Source organism: Periplaneta americana, chromosome 7 (assembly GCF_040183065.1).
Source record: "Periplaneta americana isolate PAMFEO1 chromosome 7, P.americana_PAMFEO1_priV1, whole genome shotgun sequence".
Classification (NCBI taxonomy): Eukaryota; Metazoa; Arthropoda; class Insecta; order Blattodea; family Blattidae; genus Periplaneta; species Periplaneta americana.
In genome coordinates this window covers 188,272,981-188,294,907 of record NC_091123.1, presented here as the reverse complement: position 1 = coordinate 188,294,907, position 21,927 = coordinate 188,272,981, and the positions used below count along the sequence as shown (strand labels likewise).

At 33.4% G+C, this 21,927-nt stretch overlaps 1 protein-coding gene across 1 annotated transcript in view; it reads left to right on the top strand.

Annotated features, from left to right (window-relative positions):
• The first annotated feature begins 13,311 nt into the window (after positions 1-13,311).
• The window catches only part of LOC138702628 (neuropeptide CCHamide-1 receptor-like), a 43,048-nt gene continuing 34,432 nt past the window's right edge, over positions 13,312-21,927 (top strand). The window contains exon 1 of the mRNA XM_069829948.1: positions 13,312-14,485. Coding sequence (XP_069686049.1) covers positions 14,474-14,485 — 12 coding nt within the window. The 5' untranslated portion in view covers positions 13,312-14,473. The remainder of the gene's footprint in view (positions 14,486-21,927) is intronic.

Sequence of the window (21,927 nt, the reverse complement as noted above, 5' to 3'; positions counted from 1 at the left end):
GAGCATGGTGGCTTAAAATCTTAAGAAATATTTTTTATTTATTCTCATGTAACTTTGTAGGGACCATTTTAGAATATAGCTAAGTATCATTGTCATCTCCATTGATCATGTGGTTACCTAAGCTTCACAGTGGTCTCTGGTAATGGCATTTTACAATTAGGCCTAATAATAATTTACGTTGTGGCCTCTTTGAAAAGGGGGTGTCATGTTGTAGATTTACAACTTATGAACGAAAGTTATGCAAGGGAAATTTATTGGCCATTCTTTCCTTTGTTAGAATTCAACTCTTTTAGGCCTAGTGATTTAAAAGTCATTGACTATAGGTATTTATAACTGAATATTAGTAAATAACTCTAAGTTTATATATATATATATATATATATATATATATATATATATATATATATATATAATAGATATAATAATAGGTAACTCTAGGTTTGTTCTACATAATATATTGTATAAAATTAACTTATGAAATTGAGTACCGGGTCTTTCCTGGCTGTCAGAGCGTGGTGCCGACCACACCACCTCATTCTAGTGCCGAGGTCATGGAAAGCATGGGGCTCTACCTCCATGCCCCCCCAAGTGCCTTCATGGCATGTAACGGGGATACCTTTACCTTTTTTTACATTGTGTCTAAAGAAAATGGCATTCCTTCATAACAATTTTTCATTTAATTAATGTATTAATCAGGTTATTTTGTAATTATATTATAAAATGTTTAAACTAAATCATGATTTCAGTAGATAATGAAAATGTATTTCTGTTGTAATAACAAGAAAAAAGCGCAGTACATGTAATTAGCATTGTTAAACCTATATTTCACTTTTCTCAATTGGCATTACTGAATAACATCCAATTTCTTTATTGCAGTAATCGTTATATTGATCTATTTCGACTTCACATTGTCTGAATAGGTTAACATTTTGTGAGCCAATTTTACATTTTTATTTTATTCACGAAATCTCAGACCTCTTGTGACATTACTACAGATAATTATAATAAAATTCAGACACTGCTTGTAACAACATTATTTACGAAGGAACTGATGTAACGGCTCCAGGAATTTCAAGCCACAACAATTTAAATGAGCTTCTAGTGCAAATCTTGGTCTTCCAAACATCGGCATTCAAGTAAGAGATATTCTACTGATTTCAAGGTTCCACAATAACTAGAGAAATCACATGGAATCTCTTTATGAATCTTTCGAAGTAGTTTTTAAATTTTTATGTCCAGAAAGGAACTGGGTAGTTACAAAGTCAGTTCCCACTACTTTGCATTAAAGGAGATGATACTCTTCAGGAAATAAAAGTTCCTTGGTGATGTTTCTTTTGATGCTGAGGTTCAGAGGTCGTTCCACTCGTTATTTTTTTATTTGATGTTTTGCGTAAGACATTGGAGATCTATTGTATGCAGTTTCCATACACAAGTAGCAGCTGTTTTCGCAAGTTGATCCGCTTTTAGTTTTCTGTTAATCCAGTATGCCACGAATCCACAGGAAATTCCTTCCAGGACAAGAATTTACGGAATTTTGGATAAAAGATTAAACATTAAGGAAATAAAAAATTCGGTTTTTAAATTATTTTAAACATACCAGAAACAAGTCAATTGTAAATATAATTCTAAAACGTAGAAAATTATTGCATAAACAAATAAATAAATAAGACTTGCTTTGTGCTCTGCATTAACAGTCCAAGGTCAAGTTCTCAGCTACCGGAGGTCGGTAGCAGATAGCAGATATGGAACGGATGGAGCCATTTTAACAGAACAGGAAGCACATAACACTAATTGCTGACAATAAGGACCGTATTCAGGAACGTCACTTCAACTTCACTCTCACTTATCCCACTTCAGCAGGTGCAAAACACAGAATCTGTATTCAAAGTCACAACTTAACTTACACTTCAGTCGTAACTTGGTCGAAGGCTAGTAAGATCCAAGATACGGGAAGACCAATCTTATACCCCACTTAGCGCTATCATTTGCCTGAAAATCATAATTTGAACAACGGCCTATACTGCTAACATACACGTGACCACGATTCAGTCGAGCGTAACAAATGAGGTCACGAGAGACTGGCGATAATTCAACAATAAGCCAGTCTTCAAAATTTATTTGTTTGGGATGAATAAGACACATTAGGTAAGTCTAACTTTGATATCAAACACACTAGGTAGACCTAACTTTGATACCAAACACACTAGGTAGACCTAATTTTGATATCATATACACTAGGTAGACCTAACTTTGATATCAAACACACTAGGTAGACCTAACTTTGATATCAAACACACTAGGTAGACCTAACTTTGATATCAAACACACTAGATAGACCTAACTTTGATACCAAACACACTAGGTAGACCTAACTGATATCAAATACACTAGGTAGACCTAACTTTGATACCAAACACACTAGGTAGATCTAACTTTGATACCAAACACACTAGGTAGTCCTAACTTTGATACCAAACACACTAGGTAGACCTAACTTTGATACCAAACACACTAGGTAGACCTAACTTTGATATCAAACACACTAGGTAGACCTAACTTTGATACCAAACACACTAGGTAGACCTAACTTTGATACCAAACACACTAGGTAGACCTAATTTTGATATAAAATACACTAGGTAGACCTAACTTTGATATCAAACACACTAGGTAGACCTAACTTTGATATCAAACACACTAGGTAGACCTAACTTTGATACCAAACACACTAGGTAGACCTAACTTCGATATCAAACACACTAGGTAGACCTATCTTTGATACCAAACACACTAAGTAGGCCTAACTTTGATATCAAAGTATGAAAGTTTCTGAGTATAACAATTAATTTCTCTTAGGACAACGCTTTTCCGTCGATATTAACTAATTCATCAATTCATTTTACGGTATCCCAAAATCCAGGAAGAAAATCTTTCGCTTTTATTTAGATGATCGCTATTGTATATTTTTATATTTAAAATAAATACATTTTGATTTTTACTAAACATATTTCGTGTGCTTTACTCCCAGGTAAATTTATTCGTAGTATTAAGTGAACAAAATCCGTCAAACCATTTAGAAGAAATCACAATACACAGACAGCAACACGGCAGGCCTAAGTACTGTCAAAACGTTTTTTTTTTATTTAGCTAGTAGGCAAAGTGAGTAAAAATTAAATTATAAAACAAAAATGTTTCTAGCCACTACCGTAAGAGCCAGGCTCATGTACGGTGTGGTCTTAGTCAATAATATAACATAAAATTAGAAGGACAGTTTACTAAATACAGTAAGTAACTTAATTCAAACCAATAAATACAAAACAAGAGCAAAAAAGAAGAAGAAGAAGAAAGAGAAAAGGAGAGAAAATACACATTTAATATAAATTGACTATAAGACAGAAGCCAGTGATATTCAATAAAACATAAATATAGTTGAAAAATACACTACAGTATTATTCTAATTACTCTTTTTTGTGTAGGAATATACTGTTACTATCTGTAGAATTTCCCCAGAATATTATTCCAAAACTCATTACCGAGTGCAAGTAAGCAAAGTAGGTATATTGTTTTAAGGTATTGATATTTATTACCTCTTGCATAGGTCTAATAGCAAAACAAGCTGAATTTAGTTTGGGGGTAATTTCTTTAATATTATTTTTCCAATTTAACATATTATCAATTTTGAAGCTAAAAAATTTGGTTGTTGTTTCTATTAGGGACCCATTGTTAATTATTGCGTTCGAAATTTGCGAGTTTGAATTTGGGCAGGATTTAAATTGGATTATGTTAGTTTTGTTACAATTTAATATTAATTTATTAGCTGACAACCAGTCACATATTTTGAAGGGAATTTCCTCTGTTGAAGATTGGAATGTGCTAGAGTTATTGATTGTAATTACTATACTTGTGTCATCTGCAAATAACATGGGATGACCTACATCTTTTATTAGGGGGAAAAGATAATTTATGAACACTAGAACGTTGTCGCGTAATGAATTTAAAACGCAAAAAATGATGAAAAATTATAATTTTCAAAATATAATTATTTTAATAGAGAATTTTCTCCCCTTCAATTTGATATAAGAATTTTCGATTTATCCCTGATGGTTTTTCAGATAAGTCCTATTTTCCAAAATTCTGCGTCAGCAGCCACGGTCACTTCTACGAAGATCACTCCAAAAGTAATGCACAACAATTTTTTAAATTTATTTTTTATTCTAAATCTTTGCAATTTATGGAGGTCATAGATACATCCTTCCCCATTGTATTCAAATTTAATTTAAGTCGTTCCCTCGTGCACGCTACTAAAGAGTAGCTCAGACGTGTTGGTCCAGACTTATATCGTGCAGGTATACAGGCCCTCATTCCAATGTGGCGTAAGGCAGTTGAAAGATGCGGGGATTATGTGGAAAAGTGACGTATTGTTCCTGAAGGATGTATCTACATTCTATGAAAATAACAAAGCTGTAGGATAAAAATGTAATTTTTAAATAAATATTGTGGAATAACTTTTGGAGTGATCCTCGTAGCAGTCAATCCCCTCGTCCAGCATTGCTTGTAAAATAAACTTCTTTCTAGTCCCAAAATAGATGCATAGATATCAGGGCATGATCATTAGATTGAAAAAAACGTTTTTACATAATGAAGTAATTTATAATCTTTTACTGTTAGTCATAAAACTTTAAATTTGTGTGTCAGTGATGTTGTACGTCATTTTAATAAGAGCCCAAAAGGAGAAATTACAATTCTGAGGAGGATGGGCATAAACTCTGGGACAAACACCATCGCAGGATTTGTTGCATCAATGGAAAATAAGGACAAAAATGCCAAAAAACATTCAACACCTGAAGTTAAAACAAGGAGGAGGTATTTGAGAGGCAGAAAGAAGCTGAAACTGGACCGACATGAAGCTGCTTAAGGGGTGACATATGATGATGCAGTCTTCTAGGCTCTGAAAGTTTGTGGCTCATTTCCTGTAAATAGTAATTTTAGAATATTTAATTCCTTTAAACATGATATCTCAGCAAAATATGGTGATACCAATAGATATTGGTGTCATTTTGAAGCTTGAACTGTCTCCTAGTGCCTGACAATGAGTGAAATAACATTAATACAGTTGATAATATATCTATGGATTTTTTTACATGATTTATGCTACATAAAATATTAGTATAAATTATATATATGGTAATATTTAATTAATGTAAATGAAAATAAAAAATAGCTCTATGTCAGGCACTAAAGAATAGTTTTAGCTATAAAACAGTGAAAAAACTGTGGTTCTATCTTAAAAACTGCATGAGCTATCACGTTTCAAGTTGCATCTCAAAATTATAAACAAAATAATTTTATAAACAATTTAGACACAATTTCAAGGGAACTGTTCACTTCATTCTCTTTCTGGTACCATTCTCAATTGCATAAAAATTTTACAGAGCAAAATTATGCAAAACAAAATTTTTTGTATGTAAAGGTGTGCATATACCTTAATGTAGAATTAGCATCCAAAACCTTATAAATGTTTCGTGATGTAACTAACTGTTATCACCCACCAGTATGCATTTCATATTTCCAAATTCTGTCGTTGAGTATTTTTAGATTGGTTTACTCCTGAATATACCCGATTTTTTAAGAAGGAAGGTGTCATTATTTTTCTATAAAATGCTTTTAACAAATTTAGAGAGCTTTAAACTATGTCCTGACTTTTTAATAACCCTATGGGCCTAGCTATGTCTATAACCTTACTATTTAGATTCAATCTATTTTTTACATTTGTTTACTATCATTTCAAGTACATTCTGTATACATTCTTCAACAATGCACAATGGGTATAACGTTCCTTTAATATAGACAAGGGGCAGCCTAGCTGTATTTCTCTTTTCACTTCTTAAGGTCATAAGAAACACAGAAATTTAGACCACTATGGTGACATCTACAGAACATTAATTCTACATACATACGTCAACGGTACTTACTGATCCCAAAATAAATACACTTATAACATTTCATAGAAAAAATTCATCTCTAACGTAGGACTTAAATACAGGGTGTCGGGGAAAGACCTGACGAGAAAGATGTTATTATATATCTAAAACTATTATAGCTATTACCTTAATGTCTTCACAATTAGAAAGAGAAATTCAATAAGTTTCGTTACCTAGCAGCATGTTACGCATACCATTGCGCGAGGAGAAAACACTATGCTAACCATGTGCGTTCTTTCCTCGATGACACGCTTCCTGATCGTTGGATTGAGAGAGGCGGACCTATACCATGGCCACCACGGTCGCCGAACATGACCCCACTGGATTTCTTTCTGTGGAGTTTCGTGAAAGGCAAAGTGTATCGCAATCCTGTGACCGATTGCAGAGTTACATGGTCGAATCTACGAAGCAATAGGACTAGTCACACCGGGAATACTTTCGCGTGTGTGGCAGGAGATTGAGTATCACCTGAACATAACCCGGGCCACAAATGGTGCTCATATAGAGGCACATTAAAACTTATCGCGTTTCTCTTTGTAACTGTGAAAACATCACGACAATAAATGTAAGAGTTTCAGAGATATAGTTATTTCTTTTTCGTCAGGTCTTTCCCGGACACCCTGTATAATGTGAATTTGTTTATTTTCAGGTTCATTTGATTGCAATCTTGATGATAGCCACTTCAGAATTTCAAGAAACATGGCAAACACAAAGCAAGAAAAACGATGACACAAACATTTTACAATCGGACGAACAGCATCCAACAAGAGAAAGTAATGAAGTCATCGCAGAACCAACAACACAGTGCTTCAGAACAAGGAACGAGACGAGCGGAACGGTTGCAGACACTAATGACACTCATTATGAATATTTTATTTCTTCAGAATCTTGTGTTGTGCAGGAAATAGATAACCTCAAGCAGGAAGGCAAAAGATGCAAAATCTCCAAAAGATTTGCTAACGTTGCCGTGATGTTTGTCAAAAGTCATAACAACACTATTGGTCGAATCTTTATCGACAATATGACAAGTTACCTCAAGGAAATTGAACTGCTTCTTAAGACGTTCAACAAATTCCTAAACACAACCAAAGTAGCATCAGAAATAATTACAGATGCTTTACGTCGTTGCGAGAAAAATTTAAATAGATACAATAACACGTTGACAATGTTTCAGCTACTCTACAATGTAACGAACCAATATTACGTAATTCATAATAATTCCGCTTGTGCTGAAAATCTAAAAAGGAAGTACAACATTTTCAACGATGTATCTACTCTGGAAAAACTGTATGAACAATATATTATCAATGAAAAGTCAATAGAGAAATTTCTTCAACAAGTGAAGAAATTAGTAAATTTCAGAAAAATCAATGACATGGAAAAAGTATTTAACACAAACTTCACGACAAAACTCCTTGACGTTGAATTTTGGGAAACGTTCTTATATAAACAAAAAAATACAACATTGAAATGCCAGGAATATTTGTTTGAAGAAAAATTCCGAATTCCACTTCAACACTACATACAGCCCGCTGTGAACGCAATTATATTCATCGTGGGCTTTGTGGGGAATGTCGTGATGGCCGTCATCATCATCAGACACAGACAAATGCGTACAACCGCCAACATGATGCTGCTCAATCTAGCGGTTGGAGATATGCTCAACCTACTCGTCAACATTCCCGTATTCCACACCTACTTCACATCAAACAGCTGGAAACTGGGAGAAGCGATGTGTAAAATCTATCGATTTCTTCGACAACTGGGAATTGGTGTCAGTGTTTATTGTGTTGTGGTGTTAAGTGTTCAGAAATATATAATACTTAGACGATTCAGAGTCAGACGAAACAACTCCGTTTTTGGCCAGAGGATGAAAAGGAATTTGGAAATTTTCCTAACTGCTTCAATACCATGGTTCGTCGGTTTAATAGTGGCTACACCGCACACAGTTTACTCTGGGGTTTATCAAAACAACTGTTTTGGTTTCTCCAAAGAGTTGCACGTTCATTATTCCAAATTAATTACTCTGTTCGATTTGTTAGTATTTTGCATCATCCCTCTTTCCATAATTGCAATCTTTTCAATTCTATCGACTAGAATACTACAATACAGCATCAAAACAATTCCAGGAGATTCTATGGGCACACAAAAATGCGTCAAATCTCGAATCATCAGTTCCAGAGTTCTCATAGCTATCACAGCTGTGTCCGCCATCAGCTACGTTCCATTGTATTCCTATCTTTTCTACGACGCTTGGGTCAGCAGTGAAAGAAATTCAAGGGCCAACTACTTTCTATTCTTTCTCACATACGCCTTGCTGTTTGGAAACTCCTGTTTCAACCACGTGGCTCTTTGTATTTCATGTAAAAAGTTCCGATGCGGATTTAAGAGATATCTACTCTGCAAAAAAGATGAAATCCTTGATGAAAAACACACAAAGTCCATCTCTCTAACTCGTTCCTCTTTCCGCTAATACTAAAATATAATTAATTAGGTATTCTGAAAATGATACCGTTAGAATACAAAATGTTTACTAAGTATGAACCAGCGAATAGGGATTATAAAGAATGGACACTGAGCGAATTTTCCCGTGTTTTGTTTCTCTGTGCGCAGCGTTTAGTTCCACTTTCAAGCGCTAGAGGTTAGTGTAATCGAGCATACGCTAAGATAATAATTGAGAATAGAATTGAGACACAGGATTCAAACATCGCCTACCTTATTGCATAATCCAGTAACGCTTTGCTTCAAATAAATTCAAGTTAACAGCTTTTCCTTATTTCTCAGTGACAAACTAGCTGTAATAATAATACTTTATATTTCAGATATAATAAAATATATTATAAAATAATATAATACATCATAAAATTAAGTATCGAATTCGTTTAATATTTGTATATAATATAATATAGGTATATGGTTATACTTCTCGTAAGAGTTTTGTTTTTCCATTTTCAGCGCTATCAAATCATTACATATTTTAATTGTTGTTGGGGTCAACGTCTCAACTCTCATTATAAAGGAACTCTAGAGTCTAGACATTACAGTTAATGACGGATTTATTATTTTATGGATCCAATTTATTTTATTTCAGTACATAATATACCTAGATGTATTAATTATATGTGTTATATTTCCGCTGTGTCGACTGCTAGCTGGTGTGATGTCAGCGCCAACTCTAGGGAGAAAGCAGAATCTCACGCTCTAGCTGGCTTGAAGGTCATTGAAATCAGCCCGGCTACATCAAAGGTACCGACGCGAAGTGTCCATTCTTTATAATCCCTATTCGCTGTATGAACACTGAATAACAAATTTTAACTTTTCACCTTGACCTCAAATTAAAAAAGGTGATACTTCCTAATTCGTGTGTCCTAAATCCGAATTTGAAATACAAAACACCCCATCTCCATTTTCTGTGGAAGTCAAATTTATTTTTCCTTAAAATAGTATAATTTCAAATGTGTTTATCTCCGCAAATGTAACCGGACGTGACGGTTCGATTCCCTCTTGGACCGATTACCTGGTTGTTTTTTCCTGAGGCTTTCCCCAAACGTATGGCGATTGTTAGATAATCCATGGCGAATCCTCGGCCTCATCTCGCCAAATACCGGCACCATCTCGCTATCGCCAATCCCATTGATGCTAAATAATATAGTAGTTGATACAGCGTCATTAAATAACCAAATAAAAATAATCTCGTAATATCAGGAAGTCTAAATATTGTAGAAATCATTTATGTATTTGCCGTCTAAATAATTTCTATATCTCAGCTTATCGGAACCTATACAATAGCCTATGCCCGTAAAATTTTTAATATAGCATTTTAATTGAAACATTTTGCAGAATACAAGTAAGATGTCTCAGAATTTAAGTGACAAAAATGAATCCCATTGCAATCCATAGGGTAAATTAGGGTCTGTTGGACAGTCGGGCATGTTGGACACTTTGCACTTTAACGTGTTACCTCGCCATTTGTGGGTACCACATTCTGCTAGAAGTCAATGACGGAAGTGCCCACAAGTGGCGTGGTAACACGTTAAAGTACAAAGTGTCCAACATACCCGACTGTCCAACAGACCCTAATTTACCCTAACTAAAAAAAAATAAATTGAACAAATCTTATAATTTTAAAATTATTTTTGCAAAGACTATAATCAGAGAAGGTCATCATCATCATCATCATCATCATCATCATTCCATGTTCTCCTTCATTTGTTTTGTAATGAAAGAGTCTGGTCACGTGATGACCTTAAAATGAGTATCAGATAAAAAGAATTATAGATTATGTAACTAGAAGGTCCATATATGTTTATAAGCATAAAGACAAAGAACTGTATTTTTCAAAGATTTTAGTCAAATGTATTTTAAAGTTCTGCAAACCACGTGCGCACGGACATTTAAAAGACCAAGTGACGCCCTTAAAATACGTCTCAGATAGAAGAGAAAGCGATACAGATTTTGAAACTAGGGAGATTATATAAATTTATACGCATAAAAACAAAAAATCTGCACTTTTAATAAATTTTAGCCAAAAGTATTTTAAAGAATTGCATTCCACATGCACACGAACATAATAATAATAATAATAATAATAATAATAATAATAATAATAATAATAATAATAATAATAATAATAATGTGAAATACTATTATTGAAACTTACCTAAGCTACCACCTAAGCTGAATACATTAGAAATGTGAAGATAATTACTTAGGACTATCATTTATGAAGTAAAAATACAATTATCTAGATATTTACATACAGAGCGTTCATTTCAAAACTTTCCAGTCTAAATAACTACATAATTTAAATAAGAATTAATTAAACAAAAAACACGTCAATTTACATATTGAGGATGAAGTTTAAAACCTGTCTTAATTGATTATTAAACTTCACCCTCTCATCCCAGCCTCTCCTACTTCGAAATTTCAAATGGCACTCGTATCTTGTGATACTTAAATTAGAAAGAGTATTCAATTGTTTATACACTTCATTCAATCATGTAGCCAATCATAGGAATCTGCTCGTAGTTTGGAAATGGCTCAGAATATGCTTGTTTTCTGATTTCATTGATATCTACACGACGATTGTTAATTTTCCCCAGGTACTACTCAAGGGATGGTTGTTAAAACATTCAAAAGAATAAATTCGATTACCTACCAAATAAAATTGTATAACTGATCTATAGTAACTATTTTCATAGAACTTCTTCTTGTAACCCAATGATTTTGTCCAATGCTACCAGGTTGTAATTTGATATTTCTAGTCTCTCCTCGCCCTGATGATATTATGATAGGATGATTATGAAGTGCCAGGAAAGGTCTTAAACCTAAGCCTAATCTAATTTCCACATCATGGACGAACACAGAAACATATCCCTTTAAGGAAAAATTCCTGTGTTCTAACCGGGAATCGAACCCGGGAGCTCATGAACTATATTCAGAAGCTCTGACCACCAGTCCATGAGGTTGGTCATGTAACTCAAAATTCAATGCGACGAAGTCTAAAGCAAGCAATATGCGTCTGGAGTCTTCTTGAAACCTTAATTGTTAATATTGAAAATGTTTGAAATTCATTAAAACATTCATTTCCCTGAAATAGTAAAGTGTGTTGGTAGATAACATTATGACAAAAATAGTCCAGTCCGAAATTGACAAGTGTCTTTCAAGAGAAAAATGTGTCTTGGGCACAGACGATGAGACCGACGTGTTTCTTTACGTCGACGCAAAACACAGAACAAGACTTTTCGTGTGCAACTTCCAGCAAGAGTAGATGTCTCAGCAAAACTCTACTACGGATTACGAACAATTGGGATGTACCTATGTAAAAAAGATTAAGGTCGGCAAAATCGATTCACTGTGTGCAACTCAAAGACAGAAGTTATGTTGTGTTACAACGTTACACCAGTGACACAGCAATTTCAAGTCACAAGAGTTTTTTTTTATTATATCGTAGTTTATCGAGAAATAACAACTTCAAGTTTCTAAATAACGTACGTGTGAAATTACTTTGTAATTTCTACTAAAACACTCACAATGTTCATGCATACTACCCAAAGCTTTGCTTATCTATTTAAAAAAATACTCGTATGTTAAAAAAATGTTAAGTAATCTACCAGTGCTTAAACAGACAACTTATGATCGTAACACATTTGATATAGCCTGTTATGTTAAAAAATGTTAAGTTATCTAACAATGCTTAAACAGGCAACTTATGATCGTAACACATTTGATATAGCCTGTTATGTTTAAAAAATGTTAAGTAATCTACCGGTGCTTAAACAGGCAACTTATGATCGTAACACATTTGATATAGCCTGTTATGTTTAAAAATGTTAAGTAATCTACCAGTGCTTAAACAGACAACTTATGATCGTAACACATTTGATAGAGCCTGTTATGTTTAAAAAATGTTAAGTAATCTACCAGTGCTTAAACAGACAACTTATGATCGTAACACATTTGATATAGTCTGTTATGTTTAAAAAATGTTAAGTAATCTACCAGTGCTTAAACAGGCAACTTATGATCGTAACACATTTGATATAGTCTGTTATGTTTAAAAAATGTTAAGTAATCTACCAGTGCTTAAGCAGGCAACTTATGATCGTAACACATTTGATATAGTCTGTTATGTTTAAAAAATGTTAAGTAATCTACCAGTGCTTAAACAGACAACTTATGATCGTAACACTTTTGATATAGCCTGTTATGTTTAAAAAAATGTTAAGTAATCTACCAGTGCTTAAACAGACAACTTATGATCGTAACACATTTGATATAGCCTGTTATGTTTAAAAAATGTTAAGTAATCTACCAGTGCTTAAACAGGCAACTTATGATCGTAACACATTTGATATAGCCTGTTATGTTTAAAAAATGTTAAGTAATCTACCAGTGCTTAAACAGACAACTTATGATCGTAACACATTTGATAGAGCCTGTTATGTTTAAAAATGTTAAGTAATCTACCAGTGCTTAAACAGGCAACTTATGATCGTAACACATTTGATATAGCCTGTTATGTTTAAAAAATATTAAGTAATCTACCAGTGCTTAAACAGACAACTTATGATCGTAACACATTTGATATAGTCTGTTATGTTTAAAAAAATGTTAAGTAATCTACCAGTGCTTAAACAGGCAACTTATGATCGTAACACATTTGATATAGCCTGTTATGTTTAAAAAAAGTTAAGTAATCTACCAGTGCTTAAACAGACAACTTATGATCGTAACACATTTGATAGAGCCTGTTATGTTTAAAAAATGTTAAGTAATCTACCAGTGCTTAAACAGACAACTTATGATCGTAACACATTTGATAGAGCCTGTTATGTTTAAAAAATGTTAAGTAATCTACCAGTGCTTAAACAGACAACTTATGATCGTAACACATGTGATAGAGCCTGTTGTGTTTAAAAAATTCTTAGAGCAATTTACTGAACTTGAAGTTAAATCCTTGAGTAGTGAGTTTCTTCTCAGATAGTGACCCAGCTATTTTTTTTTCCTCTTCTGATCAGTTTCAGCATTATTCTTTTCTCATCCACTCTTTCCAGTTCAGCTTCTTTTCCTTTTGCGTCTCTCCATTTCACACTCTCTATTCTTCTCCATATCCACATTTCAAACGTTTGCAGTGGTTTCTCCACTTCCCTCTGACATTTACACTTCCATCCTAACTTTGACCTGGATCCCCGTAAGTTTATTCCAGTTCCTTCTATCAAAAGCCTTTTCTAGGTCCACAAATACAATATACACTTCTTCATTTTTCTGTAGCTCCAATACAATAAATGATCTACATTTTAACGAAACGCCTAAAATGTATAGTGGGTAAGGAATGTCATAATTGTGGAATCAATTTGTTCAGATTGTATATACCTAAGTGAACACAACATAATCGACCACCATTTTCTCTTATTATCTTTCGAAAGCTATTTCCATTTTATTGCACTAAACATTTTTTGAATATCTGGGAAATAATATGGTTTACAGAACAAGTTTGTGAAGTCTGTTTGCTTTCCTTCTTGGTAAAGATCAAAATTTGTCACGACGACCACTCTTACGAAACCCAGTTCCTACGAAGATGTTTATCATTAGGAAAACAAAACCTCATCCTGCCACATTTTACCTTACTTGAATGTGCTATTTTTACCGATCTCGGCCAGCTTTCGTGGTTTAAGAAACTGCATAAACCGGCCGAGTTTCTAGATTAGTAACAGCAACACTCCCGGGTATTAGGTGAGGCAGAAATTCAGATATTAAAACTGAGGACATTTTAATTATGTGATTTCACTACTTTAAACAATGTATCAACTCAGGAGGAAATGTGATAACTGATGATGTAGAGAGTTTAAAAGGAAAATAATACCTTCCTTCAGTACTCTAAATTATATAAATGCAGTCATTCTTTGTTTCTTTGTATCTGCCACAGGTCGTAGTTTTCAGTCTCTTGTCTCAGTGTACACAATTGCTGGAGCAATCAAACACAATCAACCATGATACGAGAGGTATGTATTACACAACAGACACAAACGTTTAAGGTTTTGTTACTATAGTCCCGTCGCTCTAATTTCCGGCAGCCAATCACGTTACAGGACGGCTATATTTAAACGTGTGCGTCTTGTGATTCGCTGATGAAAATGTTAAGCATTTCCTAAAGCTTGATAAATACTTAATATAATCGCCCGCCATTTTGGCTCTTTCGTTGGCGTTCGCAGAAAACACACGAGGACGTTATTTGCCGCTCAATTATTTGCTGAATTACAGTGCGTTTGATTTATTATCATAGGAGCTACGACATGATAATGTTTAACGGTGTGGCAAATAGATCCCTCGTATGGTAGCTCGGCAACGAAAGAACAAAAATGGCGAACGATACTACCTACCTAGACTTTATAGAGCCTTGACTTCCTAAGACGTAAGCAAAGAGGAGGAGTCACGCCGGGAATAACAGCGTCGCGACTATACTTTCATCTACAAGTGCAAAAAACAATTGACTGGTAGTAGAGCTATTTGAATTCACTGCATCATATTCAGGTCTGCTAGCATTTCAGCAAAGAAACCAACTTTTAGCAAGCGCCAATTACACGGTTAAGAGTTTTCTACATGGACAAGTAGGTTACAGAAACCTAAATTGATATTTCAACGCTACTTGTGTTAAATGCTGAAAAAAGTGGATTTCGTGATTTTCGGGAAATACAACTACTCAGCTTTTTATCAGCCGTGAAAGTGGTTTTGTACATTTCTTCTGTCCGACTTTGCACAGAGTTTTCCCTAAATTATTGCAAGCATTTTGATCCTATTCTTTATCACTGAATAATTTTTCTTTTAAATATTATTAACATGAAACGTAAACGTTTTGTAAGAAATGAGTCTGTATTTGAAATCACAGTCGCAAATAGCGATGAATTTTTAAACTTTAAATTTGTATGTAGCCTATGTTACAGAAACAATTCTGAGCTATTAGTAGTAGCTCAGCAAAAATACTTAACAAAACAGTCTTAAATTAATTTTAATTTTAATAAAAGGGCTTAAAAGCTCAGTGAATATGTGCCAGCATTTAACTTTAACTTATGTTTCAACCTGTGTTCTAGTCAGGAGCATTTTAAGTTATACCATGAAAAAAATTGCTGTTATCTACATCTGGCAACATAGCATTCGATGCATTCCACGTGGGTGGAAAATGTGGCCAAATTTAGGACTTGACACATAATAAAATTATATTTATTCCTGCAGTCCTACTCTTTATTAATATTGTGTGAACTGATTTGTAATTTTTATAGACATTTTATGTTTAGTTTTAGTAATTAAATATGAAACTACAATTCAGCTTCAATTTGACAGTATTGTCTCCCGTATTGGCATGTGTATTCCATTCATCTTTGGGGAGGAAGGTAGGTAGATAACATCCACTTTTGAAAACGTTTGTACTATAATAAAAATTTAGTAGTCTCTGGTAGACTACATTCAATAATTTTTATTGTTGCTTTTTAATATTTTATTTGCATTGAACTAAAAATCTGTAACAGAAGGTTTGATTACAAAAGTTAATAAAGATGATAATTTAAGTTAATTTTTGATAGGTATGATCAGTTCAAATGCCAGGTAACACAATGAGCAATGTCATGTTTTATATGAAGATAGCTACTTCTATATTGGTAACGAAGAGCCCTGTTTCTACGATACGGATTATGAAGAGTCGTTTAATTCATTCATATTTTCCTACCCAGGGCAAGTCTATCACAGCATTCTGCAATCTTTCCTATTTTCTGCCTTCCTCTTTGTCTCCGCATATGTATGTGTATGTATTTATTCACACTGCAAATGGGTATATACCCGGTGGCAGTGGTAACTAATTACAGTCAATAATGACAATTCATAATAAACACAACTAATAAAAAACTAATTAATAATAATAATAATAATAACAAGGAGCATCCTAAATTAAATGAAGCATGATCACTTACAATAACATTTAAAGTAAATCTAATTTGTATCTTAACCCTAAGTTCGAACTAAGACCCACGAGTGTGACAGGTTCATACCTGCACAAGTACCTTTCGGCACTACACTTATTTCGTTGTCAACTCATTTACTGCACTGATTCTATCCTGATTTCACTAACACTTCTAACCATTTCACTGTTCAAATACTTTGCACAGCCACTTCACTGACACCAACACACTTCACTTACACAATAGACTTCACTGACACTACACACTTCACTGACACAACACACTTCCTCACTGATAGAACACTTCAAATAACAAAATATCAATTACACACTTTAAGTAGTGTGTATAATATACTACCGTCTATTAGTAAAGTCCTTAAGCCTATTTTTAAATACATTTTTGGTTGTTGGTAAAGCCTTTAGTAAGTCTGCAGGTAAAGCATTCCAGTCCCTGATAGTACGATTGAGAAAAGAAAACTTTCCAGTGTCCGTCCTCTGTCTTCTTTCCCTCAATGTATATGATCCATATATCTAATTTTGTCTATCAACTGATATCTTCTCCTGCCCCGAACCTCTTGTCCCGTTCATAGTTCTTTAAGTGATTAATATATAAAAACAACAAAACATTCAAAGTGGTAAAGAGTCAGGTAATAGGAAATAAGAGTTAACACAGACTAGGAGTTGTTGCAGAATTTCTAAACTGAAGATCTGATTAACCGAAAAGAAATCGTGTTTATATAAGATTTTAAATATGATAATTATATGACGTTACATTAGTTACATTTAAAAAAATTGTTCACGACATCCTCGTACAATTTACAGTTCATCTTATGGAAGAATGCCAATAGCAGAATCAAAAACTGTTCAGTCAATATGATAACCAAGCTGCGGATTTTTAGGCACTAGAAACAGTTACTCCCGCGCCGTGGCGTCGTGGTCTAAGGCATCCTGCCTAGGACTCACGTTACGAAATGCGCGCTGGTTCGAATCCTCATGGGGGAAGAAATTTTCTCATGAAATTTCGGCCAGTGTATGGGCTGGGGGGATCATCGTGCTAACCACACGATACCTCCATTCTGGTTGGATGATCGTCCACCTCTGCTTCGGCATGTGGGCGTGAGGCCAGCAGCCGGCTGGTCGGTCTAGGCCCTTCAGGGGCTGCAGCGCCACGGATTATTATAAAAACAGTTGAAATAGGCAGGCAAAATAGGCATTCAAAATTCTAAAATAGGCATTTAAAAAGGCACTAACAATTTCTAATTCTTAATGGCTAACACGACCATAGCGTAGCATTATACACTACTTTCTATAGGAATGTCATTATGGCAGTGAATAACTAAATATTCGTCCAAATGTTGTACTGAGAACTGATGTCTATTGTCTGTAATGATGTTCTTAAATTAGGAGAAACTCCCTTCCACTTCACATGAAGTGATGGGCAATACTTCAGGGATCCAATCTCAGCTGGGGAGCAAACCAGTGGGAACGCAGTAATGTCCATGTATTTTCCAATCATTGCTTCCGATTACTTTTGCTTTGGCATATCTCCACGGTATACTTCACGTATTACAGCAGAAAACTCAATTCCATACTCAACTCACAAACTCACAAAACGGATACACAGTTTAAAACAACTACCCTAGTCAACTACCACAATGATTCATGCGCCTTTCGAAATACATTTTTTTCTTATTGGTTGATTTTAAATTATTAGATTTCTCCGCGCTCTGGTGACAGTAAAACGTAACACACAGAATTATCGATAGTTCTATATCACTGTCCTATGCTGGATAAAAAAGAATCAAATTACAGATTAAAAAAATATATATCGATAGAATGATCAATAAAATCAAGTATAATATATAATACGGAAATTTAGACAAATTTTAGGTATTTATAATCAAATGGGCATTTACTAGTGAAATAGGCAATTATAGGCACTATAGAATTCGCATATAATACTCACAATGTCTTAAAATGGATATGCAACCTAAAATCTTGCACCTTCAGGTTAAGGTTTAAAATAATAATTTAATAATAATAATAATAATAATAATAATAATAATAATAATAATAATAATAATAATACTTACTTACAAATGGCTTTTAAGGAACCCGAAGGTTCATTGCCGCCCTCACATAAGCCCGCCAGCGGTCCCTATCCTGTGCATGATTAATCCAGTCTCTATCACCATACCCCACCTCCCTCAAATCCATTTTAATAATAATAATAATAATAATAATAATAATAATAATAATAATAATAATAATAATTTATTTATTTAACCTGGCAGAGCTAATGCCAGTAGGCCTTCTCTTCCGCCCAGCCAGACTCTAATTCTAATTGAATACAATTGCTTACATAGTTATTACATTAATATCTAGACCATAAAACAACATGAAAGTAAATAATTAAATTTGGATAACTAATGTTAGTGTGACAATAATAAACATTGGTAAGAAATAGTTATAATAATAATAATAATAATAATAATAATAATAATAATCAGGGAAAGGATTTATATGTAAATACATATTTACTTATAAAGCTAATATAATTTATATTTTGCATTATCTTTATGTTTCACAATGTGTAGGGTTGAAAAATCCTACTTTTATTTTCCATATTTTTCCATATTTTAGAGTTTAGTACATATTTTCGTTAATTTCCATATATTTTCCATATTTCATATAAAACAGTCCATATTATATTAGGTTTAACAATAAAACAAAACAAAATTCCATTAACTTTTAAAAATACATTTCAACAATAGAGATTTAAACACATGTTCAGTAATCCCTTTAACATCAGAGTTATTTGAAAATTAGCAGTCCTATCAACAATGGGAAAGTAAGTTACAAAACTGTATTAATTTAATTTAAAATTTTTAACAGACTTCAGTTGTGCAGCTCAACAGTTAAATGCCAGTCAGAGTACACATAGGTTCAGTTTTGTAAATCATACTATAAAGACGGTAAATATGCCAAAAGTACGTCATTCAGTCAATTTAAAATCAAAACTAACAAGTTACATTTCAGAATTTAAAGAAGATGGTTTATCAACTGACAATAAAATATTATTTTGTAATTTGTGTCAGTGTGCAGTATCATCTACACAAAAGTTCCTGGTGCAACAACACATTACAACTAGTAAACATCAGGCCAACAAACAACTAAATTCCAAGCAGAGACAATTGTTTTTAACACAACCAACAACATCGAATGTAAGATCTGAGTTTAACATCGACCTGTGCCGTTCTCTCATCTCTGCTGATATTCCTCTCTACAAACTAAAGAATAAGGTCTTCAGGGAATTCCTTGAAAAATATACTCAACATACAATCCCGGATGAGTCAACACTTAGGAAGACGTATGCTCCATCCATCTACGATGAGACAATACAGAAGATAAGAGATGAAATTAAAGATAGTTCAATTTGGGTTTCCATTGATGAGACTCCCGACAAAGAAGGTAGACTTGTTGGTAATGTAGTTATCGGTTTGTTAAGTGAACAATATTCTGAACGAATTCTTTTACATTGTGATGTTCTAGAAAAGTGCAATAACAAAACTATAGTTAAACTGTTCAACGAAGCTATGGGTATCCTGTGGCCAAAGGGTATTATGTACGATAATGTGTTATTCTTTATTAGCGATGCTGCCCCTTATATGGTCAAAGCTGGACAAGCATTATCTGTTGTATATCCTAAATTGACTCATTTTACTTGTGTGGCGCATGCATTTCATCGTGTGGCAGAAGTGGTCAGAGACAATTTCCCTAAAGTAGATTTGTTGATTTCATCAGTGAAAAAAGTATTTCTCAAAGCTCCCAGTAGAGTTAACGTGTTGAAAGAAATGTACCCTGAAATTCCATTGCCACCAAAGCCAATTTTAACTAGATGGGGTACATGGCTAGAAGCAGTTGAATATTATGCCGAACATATAGACTCTATTAACAATGTTCTCCTTGCATTGGACTCTGAAGATGCAGTCTCAATTGATACTGCGAAAACAGTTACCTGTGACATAAGTGTGAAGAATGACTTAGCTCACATTCAGCATACATTTTCATGCATCATAAAAACGCTCAAAAGTCTCCAAAATAGGCACCTTTCACTATCTGAAAGTTTTGAAATTATAAATAGTACTGTGGAACAACTGAATCGTGGTAGAGGTAAAGTTGCAGATGCAGTAAGAGCTAAGGTGGACACTGTACTTTCAAAAAACCCTGGATATGAAGAACTACAAAAGGTTGTTGCTGTGATGAGTGGTGAATCAACAGTGAAGATTAACTTGGACTTATCCCCAGCAGACATTGTGAAATTGAATTATGTACCAGTTACTTCTTGTGACGTCGAACGCTCTTTTAGTCAGTATAAATCTATCCTCAGAGACAATAGAAGAAGATTCACTTTTCAGCACTTGAAAGAAATGTTTGTAACCTATTGTTATGGTAACAGACAATAAAAATTGTGTTTTGTTGAAACTACATTGGAAGATAAGGTACGTCCATTATATTTTTTGTTTAGTTTGATTAAAATGTACCAATATTTAACGTACATAGTCATTTTTTTATAATTTTAAGTCCATATTTAATTCCATATTTTGGTAAAAATCCATATTTAATTCCATATTTTGGTAAAAATAACTACATATATATTTACATATTTCATATATTTTTAGTCCATATAAATCCGTTCCCTGATAATAATAATAATAATAATAATAATAATAATAATACTTACTTACAAATGGCTTTTAAGGAACCCGAAGGTTCATTGCCGCCCTCACATAAGCCCGCCAGCGGTCCCTATCCTGTGCATGATTAATCCAGTCTCTATCACCATACCCCACCTCCCTCAAATCCATTTTAATAATAATAATAATAATAATAATAATAATACTTACTTACAAATGGCTTTTAAGGAACCCGAAGGTTCATTGCCGCCCTCACATAAGCCCGCCAGCGGTCCCTATCCTGTGCATGATTAATCCAGTCTCTATCACCATACCCCACCTCCCTCAAATCCATTTTAATAATAATAATAATAATAATAATAATAATAATAATAATAATAATAATAATTTATTTATTTAACCTGGCAGAGCTAATGCCAGTAGGCCTTCTCTTCCGCCCAGCCAGACTCTAATTCTAATTGAATACAATTGCTTACATAGTTATTACATTAATATCTAGACCATAAAACAACATGAAAGTAAATAATGAAAATTGGATAAGTAATGTTAGTGTGACAATAATAAACATTGGTAAGAAATAGTTATAATAATAATAATAATAATAATAATAATAATAATAATAATAATAATAATAATAATAATAATAATAATTAGTAATAATAATAATGAGATAATTTAGATATTTATCTGTGATATATATATATACATATATATATATATATATATATATATATATATATATATATATATATATATAACAATTAAACAATGAGAAACCTGAAACTGCTATTATTGTTAA